At 50.2% G+C, this 15,411-nt stretch overlaps 1 protein-coding gene across 3 annotated transcripts in view; it reads left to right on the top strand.

The window, feature by feature from the left end:
* Positions 1-15,411, top strand: part of ESRRB (estrogen related receptor beta) — a 167,730-nt gene that overhangs the window by 81,759 nt on the left and 70,560 nt on the right. The window contains exon 2 of one of the 3 annotated variants that reach the window (XM_034992485.1): positions 15,316-15,394. The exons of the other annotated variants lie outside the window; for them this stretch is intronic. Within the exon in view, the coding sequence (XP_034848376.1) occupies positions 15,357-15,394 (38 nt within the window). The 5' untranslated portion in view covers positions 15,316-15,356. The remainder of the gene's footprint in view (positions 1-15,315; positions 15,395-15,411) is intronic. 3 annotated transcript variants of the gene reach the window in all.

Raw genomic sequence — 15,411 nt, 5'->3', positions numbered from 1 at the left:
GGGGAGAGGTGCCCAAGGTGACCATGCTGAAGGGGACAGCACTCACCGGGGTATATAAATATCAGTTGGTCACAATGGGCCTCCCGACGTCCCGGTCACACACCACTGCGCCTGACCAGCTGCCACCGCATCGTGGAGCAAACTTGGTGGGAGCTCGTGCAGGTATCCCGGGGAGTGTGGGTAATTGTGGCGGCCACGGGTCAGGCTCAGTCCCTGCTCAGTGCAGAGTAAGTACCGGCCCAGCAAGATACCTATAACTTTCTTGTCTTACCAGCCAAACCTGCAGATTACCCAGCACAACCCGCGCTGCTGCTTTGGCCAAGGGCCGCCAAAGGAGCCAGAGGTTTCGAGAATCTAGCTGGAGGCAAAAAGGAAGAGGGACACACACCCCTCCCAATCCCTGGTACGCTATTTGCTCTTGAGAATCAGCCTGGCCACGGGAACCCTAAATGTGGGCACTTATTTCCCCTGGCATTCTGCTTCTGGCAAAACTTTTGGAGAAACTGTTCCAGGAAAGGTAGAGATTTTGAAGTTTTGAATAAAAAAACAGCAAGCGAAGAACACAGTGTGGGGAGACAGGTGGCACCCGGGGGCAGAGAACGCCCAACAGGGGCCAAAGGACCTCGATGCTGGTCTGAAGGCTGGGAGAGATGGGAACAAAATCTCTCAAAAGTGAGAGCAACACTGGGAGCCTTCCAGAAGGACTCCGCCCTTCATTCTGAGATTATGGCCTTCCTCTTTTGGGGTGTTAACGTGACTTTTCTTCTGTGAAATGATCGTTATACTAGATTCTTTTTTTTTTTTCCCCTTTAATGTTCTTACTTGATAAAATAGTCAAGCTTGTGTTTGTTCCCAAATCCAGTGGTATTGCATGGAGTGGGGTTTATCCTGTGAAGTTGAAAGATGGGAGACCACTGGCCTAGAACCCAGAACCCAGGTGTCCCCGAGCTGGGCCACAGGCTCTGTAGGGAACCCGGGGACAGAAAGTGCCGAGGCGGGAAGCCAGCGTTCCCACCGACTGTCCCACGAGGGGGAGGCTCCCACAAGATGGGGCTCAGTCCATCCAGAATCCCCTCCTCCAGGAAGCTCCACTCTTCAGGCTCTTCACAGGGCAGCTAATTCAAAGTCGCAGAGAGGGCGTTCATTTCTTCACCGCTGTGGCCAAGTACCATAGAGAGGCCGTCCTCACCCTCCCCGGATTCAGGTCCGGCCTCCTGCTGGAAGCTGCTGGCTGCCTGTCTGGGAAGAAAGGCTCCTTGATCCCCTTTATGGTAACTGCAGTTCAGGTCTGGGCTGTTGTTGAGGCCTTCACAACCCCAGATACTCACGGGGGAGGACAGAGCAGAAAAGCACTAACCTGCTCGTGTCAAAGCAGAAGGGAAGGAGAAAGGAAAATCTCAGACAGACTGGGAATTTCATTCATGAAAGGGCATGCCTTCTTAATCCCCATTCTGGTCTTTTCAGCCTGGAAGATTTCAGATTAAGAGACCATGAGGAATGGGGACACCTAGTGATATATTACTTCAGAGAGCACCTTGGGGTGTAGGCTGGGGGTAGCCCCATTTTCTGGGCAGCGGGTGGGGGCAGAGGCCTGCAGCCCTCTTGGATGCTCACCCTCAATCGTAGTGTCCCTTGGGCCTTCGTGGAACTTAGGGACTGCAAGGTGTTCTGGGGGGAGCGGCGGGGGAGAGGTTTCTGTGGTTAATTTGTCAGGGTTCCAGAGAAACAGCAAATAGATTGTGCGTGTGTGTGTGTGTGTCCATATGTATACCGAGGGAGGGAGAGGGAGATTTTTGAGGAATCAGCTCATGCAATTATGGATGCTGACAAGTCCAAGATCTGCAGGGTGAGTCAGCAAGTCCAAGGCCTGAGACCCAGGCGAATCACTGGCGTAGCACCAGGTCCCAGGCCAGCCGGCTTGAGACCCCAGAAGACGTGGTGTTTCCGTTTGAGTCCGAAGGCAGGAAAAAGCCAATGTCCCAAGTTGCAGGTAGTCAGGCAGGAGAAATTCTCTCTTACTTGGGACGGAGTTGGCCTTATTGTTCTATGTAGGCTTTCAACAGGTTAGGTGAGGCCCACCCACATTTGGGAGAGCGGTCTGCTTTCTCCAAGTTGACCAATTTCATGTCATCCAGAAACACGCTCACAGAAGCAGCCAGAACAATGTTTGACTAAATATCAGGACACCTCCTGGCCCAGTCAACCTGACACATAGAATTAACCATCACAGGGGCGCCTGGGTGGCTCAGTCGTTAAGCTTCTGTCCTCAGCTCAGGTCATGATCCCAGCATCCTGGGATCGAGCCCCGCATCAGGCTCCCTGCTCGGCAGGAGGCCTGCCTCTCCCTTTCCCACTCCCCCTGCTTGTGTTCCTGTTCTCGCTGTCTCTCTCTCTGTCAAATAAATAAAAACGATCACAGCAATCTAACGAATTTGGGGAATTCTGTACACGATAGCCCTATCTTAGACCTTCCAGTGCATGCTAGTGTGTTAAAAGATTCTGAGAAGGTCTGCAGTAAGAAACCTATTTGACTGGCTCACCCAAGTGCTTTCCTTATTGATTTGGCAATGGTACTTTTTTTTTTTAATTTTTTTGTGGAGAGGGTGTAGTGAAGGGGCAAGATACCTGTTACGATCCCATGGAACTGGATTCCATGGATGATACACTGGATAACAGTGCCCTGGAGACATCAAGTGAGACATCACTGGTCCTCAGAACTTCCTCTGTCATAGGCTCCATCCCTGCAAATACTTGATTTTGGTTTCTGGGTCGTCTGGCCTCCCTCATCTCTGCTGGGCCACACTGGTTGCAAAGAAGGTGGCCTGCCCACGATTGAGGCTCTGGTGCATTTTGAAATTGCCATGCACTGTCATGGTCTGACTGCGTCCAAAAGTGAAAGGATGCAAGAGAGAACTTTCTGAGAGTTCTTAATGAGGCTGCCCTATTGGGTGCTTCCTCAGTGCTGTCTGGCACGGGGCTAAGTGATTCATATGCATGATCTTATTGAATCTTTCCAACCACCCTTTGCATTAGGAACTGGTATCTCATTTTACAGAGAGAGAAATAGGCACAGAGAGTTTCTGTGACTTTCTAGCAAGTGGGAAGCCAGGATTTGAACCCAGGCCCGTGTACTCCAGTACCGTGCCCTTTACAGTGGCCATACCAATTCCCACAGGATGGCCGGGAGACCCTGAGGAGCCCAGGAAATGGAGTCCTCACCAGGCCCAGTTTGAAATTGAGCAGTTTATCTGAACTGGTAAGATTCCTTCGGATGGTAGAAGGGACAAGTGGAGGTGTTTGGGAAAGGGGGGGACACATAATGCCAGTCAGGGAAGAGAGGCTTTGTGTTTGTAAAATGTGTTCGCATTTCAGAGGGAAAGACAGAAGAACACTGGCTTAGAATATCCTGGGCCGTGGTCCCCTTGCTAGGGACAGACAGACAGACCCTGTTCAGCTTCACTCAGGACATGAACGGCCCGGTGCCCCCGGGGCGATCCGTGAGATGTCCAGGCAGGTGGAGGCCGTAACAGGCTGTAAGACAGTGCTAATTTGGAGCAGGTCTTCTGGTCCCGAAATTGGCAGGACTTGGACGAGTCTGGGTGCTCTCAAATATCTGGCCGGACACCTGCCTGCTAAGTGAGTGAAGTTGCTGCATCCTGTTTTGCATGAGAGTGTTGCATAGAGGAAGAGTGGTCTGTGGCTGTGCGTGTGTGTGGCTGGGTCTGTCTGCAGCAGCCAGTGCCCCTCAGGGCCCTTACCCTGCCACAGAAACAAGGACCCGGGAGCAGCGTGCTGCATATGTGTGGATGTGCAGACGTGTCACACATGAATGTATTCCTGCCTCGCACAGTGCTTTTGAACTATTTATACTATAATTACATTGTAATGTAATATAATGTAGTATAACATAGTGTAATATAATCTCCTTGTTAATCATTGGTCCCTCCCACTAAAATTAAAGCTGCCTGAGGTCAGAGACCTTATTTTTAAAGCCAGACAGTGTCCAGAACATTGCAATACCCAATAAATATTATGAATGACTGAATGAACGGATAGACTGCTAGGTGTGGTCTTTTAGTAAGTACCCTGAAATTTACACCTTTATATAAACTGCACTCCTTCAGTACAGCCCCTCTGGAAACTGCCCTTTAGCTACCCCAGCCTCCATCCTTTCCCCCTCCCTCCTACCCCTTCTCCCCACTTCCCCTGCTCTTCCTCTCCTCCTTCCTTTCCCCTACCCCCTCCTCCAGTTTTCCCTCTACCCCTCCCCTCTCCCCTCTTCTCCTCCCCTCCCCCTCCTCCTTCTCCTCCCTCTCCTTTCCTCTTCCTCTCCCCATCCCCTCCCCTCCTCCCCCCTGCCCCTTTTCCTCCCTCCCCTGCTCACTTAGTATCCCCTCCACACCCTGGTGCTCAGCGTCATCTGTGGGTCCAGCCCAGCCTCTTGAATATCCTTAATGATGATTTTGACTTTTTTTTCTAAGAGACAGAAGTCATTTGGAATCAAGCGTAAGAGCTAGTTTGTTGGCCTCGCTGGTAACTAACCCAGAGATGATAAATGAAGTGTGGTAATCAGACTAACATTTTTTGAATATGATTATTTTTTTGAAGACGGCCCAGTGCCCAGAGGGTGGGATGGACTGCCTTCTAGGTATCCGCGTGAGGTACTGTGAGAGCTTCGCCTTGGATAGCAATGCATGGGCAGTATCGCAAGAGGGTAGAATGTGCCTGGAGTCTCTCCCCATGAACCGGGGGTGGGGGTGGGACGTCCGGGAACCTCTGCAAACCAATCAGGGAGGGCCATGGACAAAGCCTGGAATCTTCCAGCTCCTGCTGGGGTCAGGTCGGTAAACCGCCCTTAGGACTGAGCTCCTTTCCTGTGCCACGCCTTCTCTCCGGCTTCACAGTGTCACGGTGGGGCCACGGCAGGTGCCAGCCCCCCACACTCTGATTTTCCCTCTCCTGCGCTCAAGCCCAGCCCTGCCCTTTGGCGGGCATCTTATTCTACCCTGTGCCTGTTGCCTGCCTGAGAGAGCAGCTGCCCGGGGCCTCTGTAGGGGCTGACTGTGGCCAGCCTCACGGTCTACCTGTTGCTGGGCCTGGCCAGTCCACGGCGCTGGCCCTTGGGCTGCAGTGCCACTCCCTGCCCAAACTCCAGGAGCACTGACCCCGGAGCACTGGGCGCGGAGCCTGGTTTGCAGCCATTGTCCGTGCGGCTGCCTCATGGTTTAGCCCAGAGCCACGCACACTCCCCGCCAAGGCTGTCCGAAGATCCTCACAAACCCGTAGCATAGCGTACATCTTTAAAGGCCTCGTTAATATAATTTTTATTGCAAAAGTTATTTGGAAGCATTAAAAATTAATTTGGAATTTGTTGGATACAATAACTCATTGAATTTAAAATAGGTTCTGATTTCTTGGGCATCATCAGGCCAACTTCTAATTAAGAAAATCTAACCTACCAATTATTGTCAGATGTGACAAAGTGTTTACGAATATACCATTAATAAAACAAGCTGATGTCATGTTACACTTTGTGGACATTTATTTAAACATTAAAGTTTTTTTGATTTTGCATTTTTTCCTTCACGTATTTGGGGATTAATCTTTTTTTTTTTTTTTTTTTGCATATTTCATCCATGTGAAGGTAAAAATTCACTGGCCCAGAGGCTCTGTGGATATAGAGCTGAGTGGACACACCAACCCTGTTCCAGCCCTGGGGGGTTACAGGGGAGGGATGGAGCAGGGGAGAGAGGTGGAGAAGACGCTGTTGGCCCGGAGAGGTTAAGAGCGTCTGAGAAACCAGTTGGGGTGGTGGAGGCTGTGGCTAGGAGTCAGGGCTAGGTCCTGGACTCCGCTCTGATACTTAGTTAACCTAATCTGTAAAAGGGCTTTGAACCTTGTTCTGTTGCCTGGGGTGCCTGTCCCCTAACTCTCCATAGACCCATTCAGACCCCCTCTTTTCTCAAAGGGCATGTTAGTTACAATGGCACTCCAAGCTTCTCTAATACATGTAGTGTTAAGAAGCCATTAATACGGGGCGCCTGGGTGGCTCAGTTGGTTAAGCGACTGCCTTCAGCTCGGGTCATGATCCTGGAGTCCCGGGATCGAGTCCCGCGTCGGGCTCCCGGCTCGGCGGGAGGCCTGCTTCTTCCTCTCCCACTCCCCCTGCTTGTGTTCCCTCTCTCGCTGTCTCTCTCTCTGTCAAATAAATAAATAAAAAATCAAAAAAAAAAAAAAAGAAGCCATTAATACTAAAGACAATGGGGTAGGGAGTACCCTCTGTCATCTATTAGTTTGTTCACTTGCATGTGGTCCATCTGGACCCTCTTCCTGAGGGCATGGATTGTATTTTGTTCACAGCAGCGACTCCAGCACCTAGAACAGTATCTGGTGGCCAACTTTACACAGTAAAGAACTGTTGACTCCATGAATGAGCCAGTGAATGAATCTTGGTCCCGCTGCCTCCGGTGGCCGTTGGGAGAATCAGGCGAGAGGAGATGCCCCGTTCACATGATAGACTAACGTGCCAGTGGCCCCAGGACTCAGAACACGTTTTCTATTGGCTGGCTAGGTGCTCACCACGTGGCTCACAGAACACTGGTTCTCAAACTTGCATCTTGGTAACAGTCACTTGGAAAGCTCGTTAAGGGACGGATTGAAGCCTCGCATCCAGAGATTCTGCTTCCATGGGTCTGGGGCAGAGCCCGAGGGTCTGAGCATCACACACCTTCTGGGTGAAACTGATCCTGCTGGTCCCCGGACTATACTAGAAGAAGCCTTCCTGGAGAACAAGCTATGAATTTGGCTTGATTTTGCAGCTAGAGACACGATCTGGGTGGGCACCTGGGGCATGTGGGTGCCTCCAGGAGGTCACGGGTACGAGGTGACTGCCTGGTGATCGTGACATAGGGCACAGAGATGCTGGCATCGGGGGCTCAGCAGCCCAAAGCTAGTGAGATGTGTGGGTGAAGGCAGCCATCTGCTGCTTCCCCAGAGGAGGAGTGGTTCTTCCAGCCTGATCCTCGTGGGCCAAGTGGCCTGTGAATCTCTCTGGTGCAGCCTTGGATGGGCGACCATTGACGCCAGACGGTGGGTCCTGGCTCTGTCTCTCTGACAGACACGCAGGCGGTACACAGCATGCAGGCCACCTATGCCCCAGCAATCTATGAAGACAAGGTATAAGGCTGGGGGGATCCCTGAGTCACCAGGCAGGTCGGAGGGGCCATCAGGCCTTGGCCCCCCAAAAGTGCAAAAATCCAGGCCTGTCGTGGCCTCCGGTCATCTGGCCCTACTCACAGATTCATTCTTTTGTTCATTCCACAAAAATGTATCAGGCATTTTCTGTGTGGACACAGAGATTAGTAAGACAGCCCCTGTCCTCAAGGAACTTGACAAAATAAGCCCCAAGGCACAAGATGTATATAGGGCAATAAGCAGCCCCCCCAGTAGACCGCAGGCACTCGGTAAATCTCAGTAAATCTTGAGTGAGCAAGGTGCTGGGAGAGCGTGGAGGAGAGAATGAGAAACACACCAGGGAAGGATTCTTCAAGAAGGAAGGGGGGGTGGGGCGCCTGGGTGGCTCAGTCGTTAAGGGTCTGCCTTCGGCTCAGGTCATGATCCTGGAGTCCCTGGATCGAGCTCAGCAGGGAGTCTGCTTCTCCCTCTGACTCTCCCCCCTCTCATGTGCTCTCTCTCTCAAATAAATAAATAAAATCTTAAAAAAAAAAAAAAAAGAAGGAAGAGGGAAGAGGCATTCCAGATAAAAGGTGTGGAAGTCATAAGATATTTGGGGAGTGACAAGAAATTTGATGGGAGTGGCGTAGAGAAGAGAAGTAAAAGATAACTTTCATTGAGCCATTCCTGCCAAGCAGGCAAAGGTAAGCTTTTTCCACACATCTTCTCCTTAACCCTTTGAGATGGGTCCTGTTGCTACCACTCCCATTTCTCAGTTGCATAGCCTGAGGCCCAGAGACTAAGTCAATGCCCCAGGCCGTGCAGGTAGTAAGGGGCAGGGCCACGTGTTAAACCACTCACCAGCTGTCACTTAACCAACAACGGGAACCTGGATTTCTTCATCTGTAAAATACAACACTTGGGCTTCTCTTGTAGATTTCTTGGAGGGATTAAGAAAATTAGGCATGAATGCCCATGGAAAGTCTGTGAAAAGGTCACAGGATTCCCGAAAAACCTGGTAACAGTGGTTGCCTTTGGGGAGGCTGTCTAGGGAACCAAGGACTAGAGGAGAAAGAACACACCAGTCCCCGGCTCACTTATTGGGCCTTTAGTGTGGAAAGGTGGAATGACAAGGAACCTTAGGGGAAAGTGTTGGGGTGGGGGTTCAGTCTGAAAGGAGGAAGAAGTTGAGGCTGCTGTTCCTGGAGTAGGGACGGCATCTGTCCCTAATGGACCCTTCCCCTGCACCCCCAGCCCTTTCTCCCTTGCCGGGGAAGGACACCCTGGCGACAGGCGTCCGCCTTCATACAGTCTGTACGTTTTATCTCTGCAGACTTCTTGCAGACTTGGTTTAAAGATCTCAGCTCAATACCATTAGTGTATATCTGCAGAGGGCCCTTTGTAAAATTGATTAGAAAGTGGGCTTTTGCATGTGGGGTGGGGGCTGGGGGTGGGACCTAATCGGATTTGAGCACTAGATGGTATCTAATTCCCTGCATCTAGCAACTGGCTGGGGGACCTCCCTGGGAGCCAGGGCCCCTAATTTGGTTTGCGAATACATTAGCCAAACAAGCTGAGGGGCTCCTTTGGGAAGAGAGTTTTTGGGGGATGGGGCAGGAAGATGGTGGGAAGGCTGAGGGAATAAGAATGGGGTCTCTCTGCGTAAGACCTGGGTGCAAACTGTACCTGTGATTACCAAGGGTGTGCATTTCTGACGGTTCTACCCAGTCCAGGAGAATGAAACAGACTTTTAAGGGGCCTTGTTATTGTATTGCTTGCCATTTGTTGAGTCCGTATGTATGTATATTTTTCATTTTTCAGTCTTTTTAAAAAGAAATATTCACATGTGTAATAAAAAAGTCCAATAGTATGGGAATATAGGTAATGACTGGTGTGTTACTCTTTCTCCCCTAACCCTTGGTTCCCTATAGTCTCCCCAAAGTAAACACCGTTACCAAGTTTTCTGTCAATCTTGTATCTTTTCGCAGATTTTCCATTCCCATGCATAGCTTTCTTAATCCCTCCAAGAAACCTGCAAGGGAAGCCTAGGTGTCCCATTTTGCAGATGGAGAACTTGAGGCTAAGATTGATTAAATGCCATTTGATGGGTGGTAGGGCCAGGATCTAAAATGTCAATGGTCCGGCTTTAAATCCTGGCGTCTTTCCATGGAATCATGTGCACTTCTTGAAAAGAGAAGGGGCTGCTCAAAGCTAAACACGAGGCGCTTGGATTTTTACGTATCCAACTCCCTTCTTGGGTCCACTCATGTGCTGTCATTTTGTCCACTTGTTCCCAGGCATACTCAAAGCAGGAGGCAAATTTCCAAGGGCATCTTTGTTAGAGTCTCCTTCAATTCGACAGCCCTTCAGGAGAGTGAGCTGAGTGAATCCTTGCTTTTTTTAGTGGCATCTTGCAGCCAGGCTCTTTCTGCCCCCTTCCCTACCAGGCACTGTGTGTGTGTGCGTGTGTGTGTGTGTGTGTGTACGTGCCAATTGTGCATCCTACAAAGAAAGTGTGGCATCACTTCTAGGGTCAGTGTCCAGCTTCGTGACAGATAATAACAGTACCAACCTCATAAGTATCTTGGGAGATCTGAATGATATGAAGGCATGGCATTGGTACAATTATATATTAGCAATTATTAGTATTGCTAGCTAGAGAAACTTTAATACATTACTCATCCCTTCTGTGCAAGTTACGCTAGCCAGAATATAAGGATAGTGTTCTAATTATACTATTATTTAATATCTAATATTATTTAAAATAGTGTTGTTTTAAATAGAATTAGTATAATGCCAGGCATACAAGAGATGCCTGATAAATGTGATTTCCCAGTTTTCTTCCTTTCCCTTTATCAGCTTTAAATCAAGATCTTGGTTCTCTCTTATCCCTCTTCTCAATCTAATTTCTGTGAAGTGAACCCGTTTTATTCCCCGCTCAACGCATTTATCGAGCATGTGCTATTTACTTGGCACTTTCGCTGGGGCACAGAGGCAAATATAGGCCATGGACCCTGCCAGCAAGAGGCTAATAATCAGATAAGGAGACTGACCCAGAATAGGGGGATCAGTTGCCCTGTAAGCTATCTGGGGTGGGGGGATTGGGGAGTGCTGATGGGATAAAGGAATAGACTTACTGACTTTATACTCCCCACTACCTCCGTTTCCCCTTTTGAAAAGTGGAGCTATCTTCCTTTTTTGTTGCTTGGTATTTAGAAGATGTGGAACAAGCTGACTGATGTGTCCTCAAGCCCCCTCCTCTACTTCCCACTCACCTCTCCCCAACACCAAGCAGCCCATACCCCCACCACCAGCTCTGCTGGAAACATGGGGCTGTGGCTCATTTGCAGGGCTGTGGGAATGCATGCACTGCTTACCTGAGACCTTCCAGCCCCACTTCTCCTTTCAGTGGCTCCTACCCATGAAGGTAGCCTGCCCCACCTGCTCCTGACAACCTCTGCCCCTCCCCCTGTGGGCTTTCACCAGCTCCTTACCCCAACCCCAACCTCTCCCCACAAGGAAGGTTGTGTAGGGACCACAATACCTTAGCCCCAGTGCTGTGCTGTAAAGCCCAGAATTATGTAACAGCTGGATTAACAGCGATTATTAGATTTGCTTAAAGATTTTCTGTTTACACAAGGATTAGTGCGGGGTTCCTTTAAATAGCCAGCTTTGCTAATGCATTCATACTGCAAAGAAAGGGTGCAATGGGGGCAGGGGGGAGGGGACAGGACTAGGAAGCAGAAGGCCTGAGTTCTAAGCCAGCTGTGGGATGGGCATTTTACCTCTCGGAGTCTCCGTTTCCTTGTTGGGGAAAGGGAGAGGCGGCTGCCCTGCTCAGCCCGCCGCCCCGTTGACGGCGGGGACCCCGAAGGCGGTGTGTAACCAGCTGCCCTGCAGATCCCAGGTGGCTGCTCCACCGGCATGGCCTTTGTGCGTGGTGGGGGGGGGGGCGCAGACCAGCACCTCAGGGCGTGGGGTGTGATGCGGCGAGCCCCGCAGACGCTCCAGGATTGCTGCGAGCCAGCCCTGCAGACGTTCCAGCGCCCAAACCCCTTCAGGTAGCACCCAGGACTGGAACTGGCGCCTGCCCACCTCTCCATCCGGATCTCCTGCTCTGCCCTCACCTGCGGCCTCCCTGGCCCCGCCCCGTGCCACACACCTCTGTCCCTGACTCCCCAGGTGTTCTTCCCTGGATATGCACTGCAGCTTCCCACCTCTGTGACTTGGACGTGCTGGCCCTGTGCTGCCTGGGAAGCCATTCCACACCTGCTCCCCTACTGGCCTGGCTAACACCTCACTTGCCCTTCAAAACCGCCTAGATGGCGCCTCCCCCAGGAAGCCTTCCCGGACCCTCCTTCCTTAAAGAGAGCTAGACACCCCTTCTCTCTGCTTCGAGAGTTCCCTGAATGTGAGTGTGTGACTCTGTCATCACACTTGTGAACACGTTATTGCCATCGTTCACTTGTTTGTGTCTGCCATGAGCTTCCGAGCTTAGGGGCAGAATCCCTGTTGTGTTCCGCTCAGTAAATGTGTGGTAAAGGAAATCAAATAAACAAGTAGCAACTACTTTTTATATGAGGCAAATGAGGGGGGGCGGGCGCCTGCCTGGCTTAGTCGCTAGAGCATGTGACTCTTGATCTCAAGGTCATGAGCTGGAGCCCCATGTATGGGGCAGAGATTACTGAAAAAAATTAAAAAAAAAAAAATATATATATATATATGAGGTAAATGTGCTTCATCCCCAGGCACATAAAGCCCCTGTCATGCCCACCCCGGGAAGCATATCGCTCGTCCTTCAGGGTGTTAGACAACAGGAGTCCAAATAAATCCTGGCTCTACCCCAGCTGTGTGACCAAAATTCCTTTGCCCCTCAGTTTCCCCATCTGTAAAATGGGATCGTCGCGGTTCTAACCTCTTAGGGTTGCTGCGAACAGGAAGCAAGTCAATATGTGTGCTGCACTTAGTGCCTGGACGTAGCTCCGTGTTTGACGGTGGGTTTTCGTATCAGGCCCTGGAATTCTGCCCCTCCGGATCCTTCCCCAGGCCCCCAGTATCCCCAGGTTGCTGAGCTTGCTGTTTCACTTTTTCCTCACTCCTGTGAACTTTCTCACTTCCCTACCCACCCCAACCACTCAGCACAGAAATAATCCAATTTTACTTGATTATTAATCATTACATTCTGCTGCTGTTTTTGTTTATTACTTTTTTTTTAACCATTCTAGATTTAATTGAGTTGATTGATTAGCACAATCACTGACTGGAAGGAGATACTCTGTAACCCTCTCCTCCCCCAGCCTGTATTTTACCCCAGAGAGGACCAGGGCTGACTGCTGGGGTCCAGGGCTCAGCCTCTTTCAGGGCTTCTGCTCAGAGTTGCAGTGGCATGGCTTGGTGGGCTGAGAGCCAAGCACCTGACCTTGTCTGGCTGAGTGACCTGGGGTGCGTTCCTTACCCTCTCTGAGTCTGAGGTTTTTCATCTATAAAAAGGGGATTGAACTGAAATGAGCCTTCTGATCCCTTCCCACCCTAAAATTCTGTGAAAACTCTATGTCTAAGCTCCCTGCTCATCCCCGGTCTGTGACTCATTAATTCATGTATTCAGCATCACTGAGAGCCCCCTCTAGACCCAGCCCTAAGCCAGGTATTGTGGGATCCAGATGTGAGCAAGGCGAGGGTCCTGCCTTCTAGGATCTAAGTGGGGGAAGCCCAACAAGCAGCAAGCCTAGTGTTTATAACTGTGTCCTACGTTGAGCAGGGTTTCAGAAGGGAGTCCCTGACTCTGGAAAGTCGTAGAGGGTTGACATGTGGGTTCAGTCTAAAACAAAAACAAATCATAAAAAACAAAACTGAATAGACCAGTTCGAGGAAGGGACCTTTATGGAGGGCCCCTGTGTGCCAAGTACTGTGCTGAACACTTTCTTCTCCTTTTCTCTTTAATCCTCATACCAGCCCTCTGAATAAGGGAAAGTGATAACAGTTTTACAGATGAAACTGCTGAAGCTCAGAGACGCTAAGTGGCTCACCTGAAATCGCACAGCAAGAGAGTGGGAGAAGTAGACATTGAAATGAGTATGAATGACATCAAAGAGTGTCTATCCTCTTCATACAGTTTCACACCATGTTACAATATTCAATAATTTGAGAAAGGTTAAAAAAAAGTTGAGCTAATTTTCCCAAACAGCACTTCTCCCTTTTCATTTTTGCACATTATTTTCCATGTATACCCTTTTTATATTGCCTACATGGGTAGCTTGTACAAAGGCCCTGAGGTAGTAATGCCCTTGGAGTATTTGGGGAAGAGAAGGCGGCCCATGGGGCTGGAACGAGGGGAGAAGAATGGAAGGGGGAGTTGGAAGGGAGCCAGGGCTAGCTCAAGGGGGGCTTCGCAGACCAGAGTTGGGCCTGGATTTTATTCTCAACATGTTCTGCCATTGTCTTCCAATTCCTCGTGTATCAACAGCTCTGCAATTTAGCCCAGTGGATGTGGCATTATTTACCAATATTGAAGCTGTTTCCAGTGGGGTTTGTATGTGTATGCACGTGTGTGCGCACGTGTGTGTGTGTGTGTGTTGGAAGTAAATACTACAGGTCACATTTCAGGCATGTGACTTTTGGCATCTGACGAACGATCGGAGTCTAAATCGGTAGGAATGAGGTAACTGGTTCAGTGTTTGATCATTTGTGTGGCTCTCGGCCCACAAGGCCACACTGTGACCTCTGACTGGAGAGAGGACAAGGTGTTCCAGGCGGTGGACTCGCGTGCGTGGAGGAGCAGAGCTAAGGAAGAGCCAGGCTTGTTCAGAGGCTTCTGGCCGTGAGGCAGGGAGCCAGGGGTCGGGAGGTAGATGCCTCCTGAAAACAGGTCGGCATGCATGGCCTTTCACCTTCTCTTCAAGAGGCAGAGTTGGCGCTTTTACAGTTTTTATCAATTTTTAAAAACTTCTTATTAGACTAATTTGGCATTTACAGAAAACTCCCAGAGCTAGTGCAGCGAGTTCCTCTGCGTACTCCTGTGGTTTTGCTGCTCGCTCATCGCTTACATTACCCTGGTGCATCTGTCCCAATGAAGAGACTGACATTGCTACGTGCCCGTTAACTACACTCTGTATTTTATCCAGATTTGAGTCCCTTTCCCACTGATGCCCTCTCTCTCTTCCAGGATCCAGCCCACAGTCCTCTGCATTTGCATTTGCACTGCATTTGGTTGTCCTGTGTCTTTAATCTCCCCTGGTCTGTGACCGTGTGTCAGACCTTCCTTAGTTTTCGTGACCTTGACAGTTTGGACGCATGCTGGTCAGATATTCTGCCTTTGTATTTTTAAACTTTCTGTTTCCATTTGGAATCCTGATGTTGAGAGGCCGTGACATGTGGAGATCAAGCTCAGAACTCAGGAGTCCGAGGGGCCTGGGATCATCACCTCTGACCCCGACCCATGAAGCAACATTTAACAAGGAAACCTGCCCTTACAGGAGGGATGAGAATACTTACTGCCAGGGGCCTGATGAAGGTTAACTGGGTAGACGAGTAAAGTCCTCGTCAGCTGGGTTTCAGTTTCAGTTTCATTAGTGGGTGGGCACCTGGTGGGACTGATTGTCCAGAAGACCTTGGTCACTTCCTCTCCAGGAGCCAGTTGTGAAATGCCACAGGGTGTGACAACTTTGCAGGAGGCTGACACTTTGCAAAGGTTTTGAAAGTAATATCTTAATTTGATCCTTATCATAACTCCATGAGGCAGCAAAGATGGGTTTTCCCTGCTTTCGAGATGCAGAAACTGAGGCTCAGAAGGTCATCAGGAACCTGCTGAAGGTCATGGAGGAAGGAAGGGGCAGAGGAGAGACTTGAACGTGGACTTGGGAGGGCCAATATTTGATGCTCCTCCCAGTGTAGCCTGGCTGAGCCGGCCAGCGGCTGGGCAGGCAGCTGTCAGCGGGTGTGCGTGGAGAAGCCCTGCTCTTGGGATCCTGGGCTGGAGGGGTTCTGTCTTTGGGAGCCGGAGGACTGGCATTTGGCTCGGCAGACGCATCAGGGCGGGGGACTGGAGAGTTATGGATTCCCAGTCTTTACATGTCATATTGATCTCAGGCCATTGTATTATAGGCAGTGTTTCATTTTGTAATGTGCATTTCTTTTTTTCTTTAGGTGATTTCATTTTTAACCCTTGAGTTACCTGTGAAACCAGCATGAGCCAAAAGCTCGTGACTGGCGTCCTGCTTCCCAGGTAAATCTCAGGACCAG

The sequence above is a fragment of the Mirounga leonina genome, unplaced genomic scaffold, assembly GCF_011800145.1.
Source record: "Mirounga leonina isolate KUSES-001 unplaced genomic scaffold, KU_Mleo_1.0 Mir_82, whole genome shotgun sequence".
NCBI classification, from domain to species: domain Eukaryota; kingdom Metazoa; phylum Chordata; class Mammalia; order Carnivora; family Phocidae; genus Mirounga; species Mirounga leonina.
The sequence above is the reverse complement of the archived record's forward strand: the minus strand, read 5'-3'. Positions and strand labels throughout refer to the sequence as shown.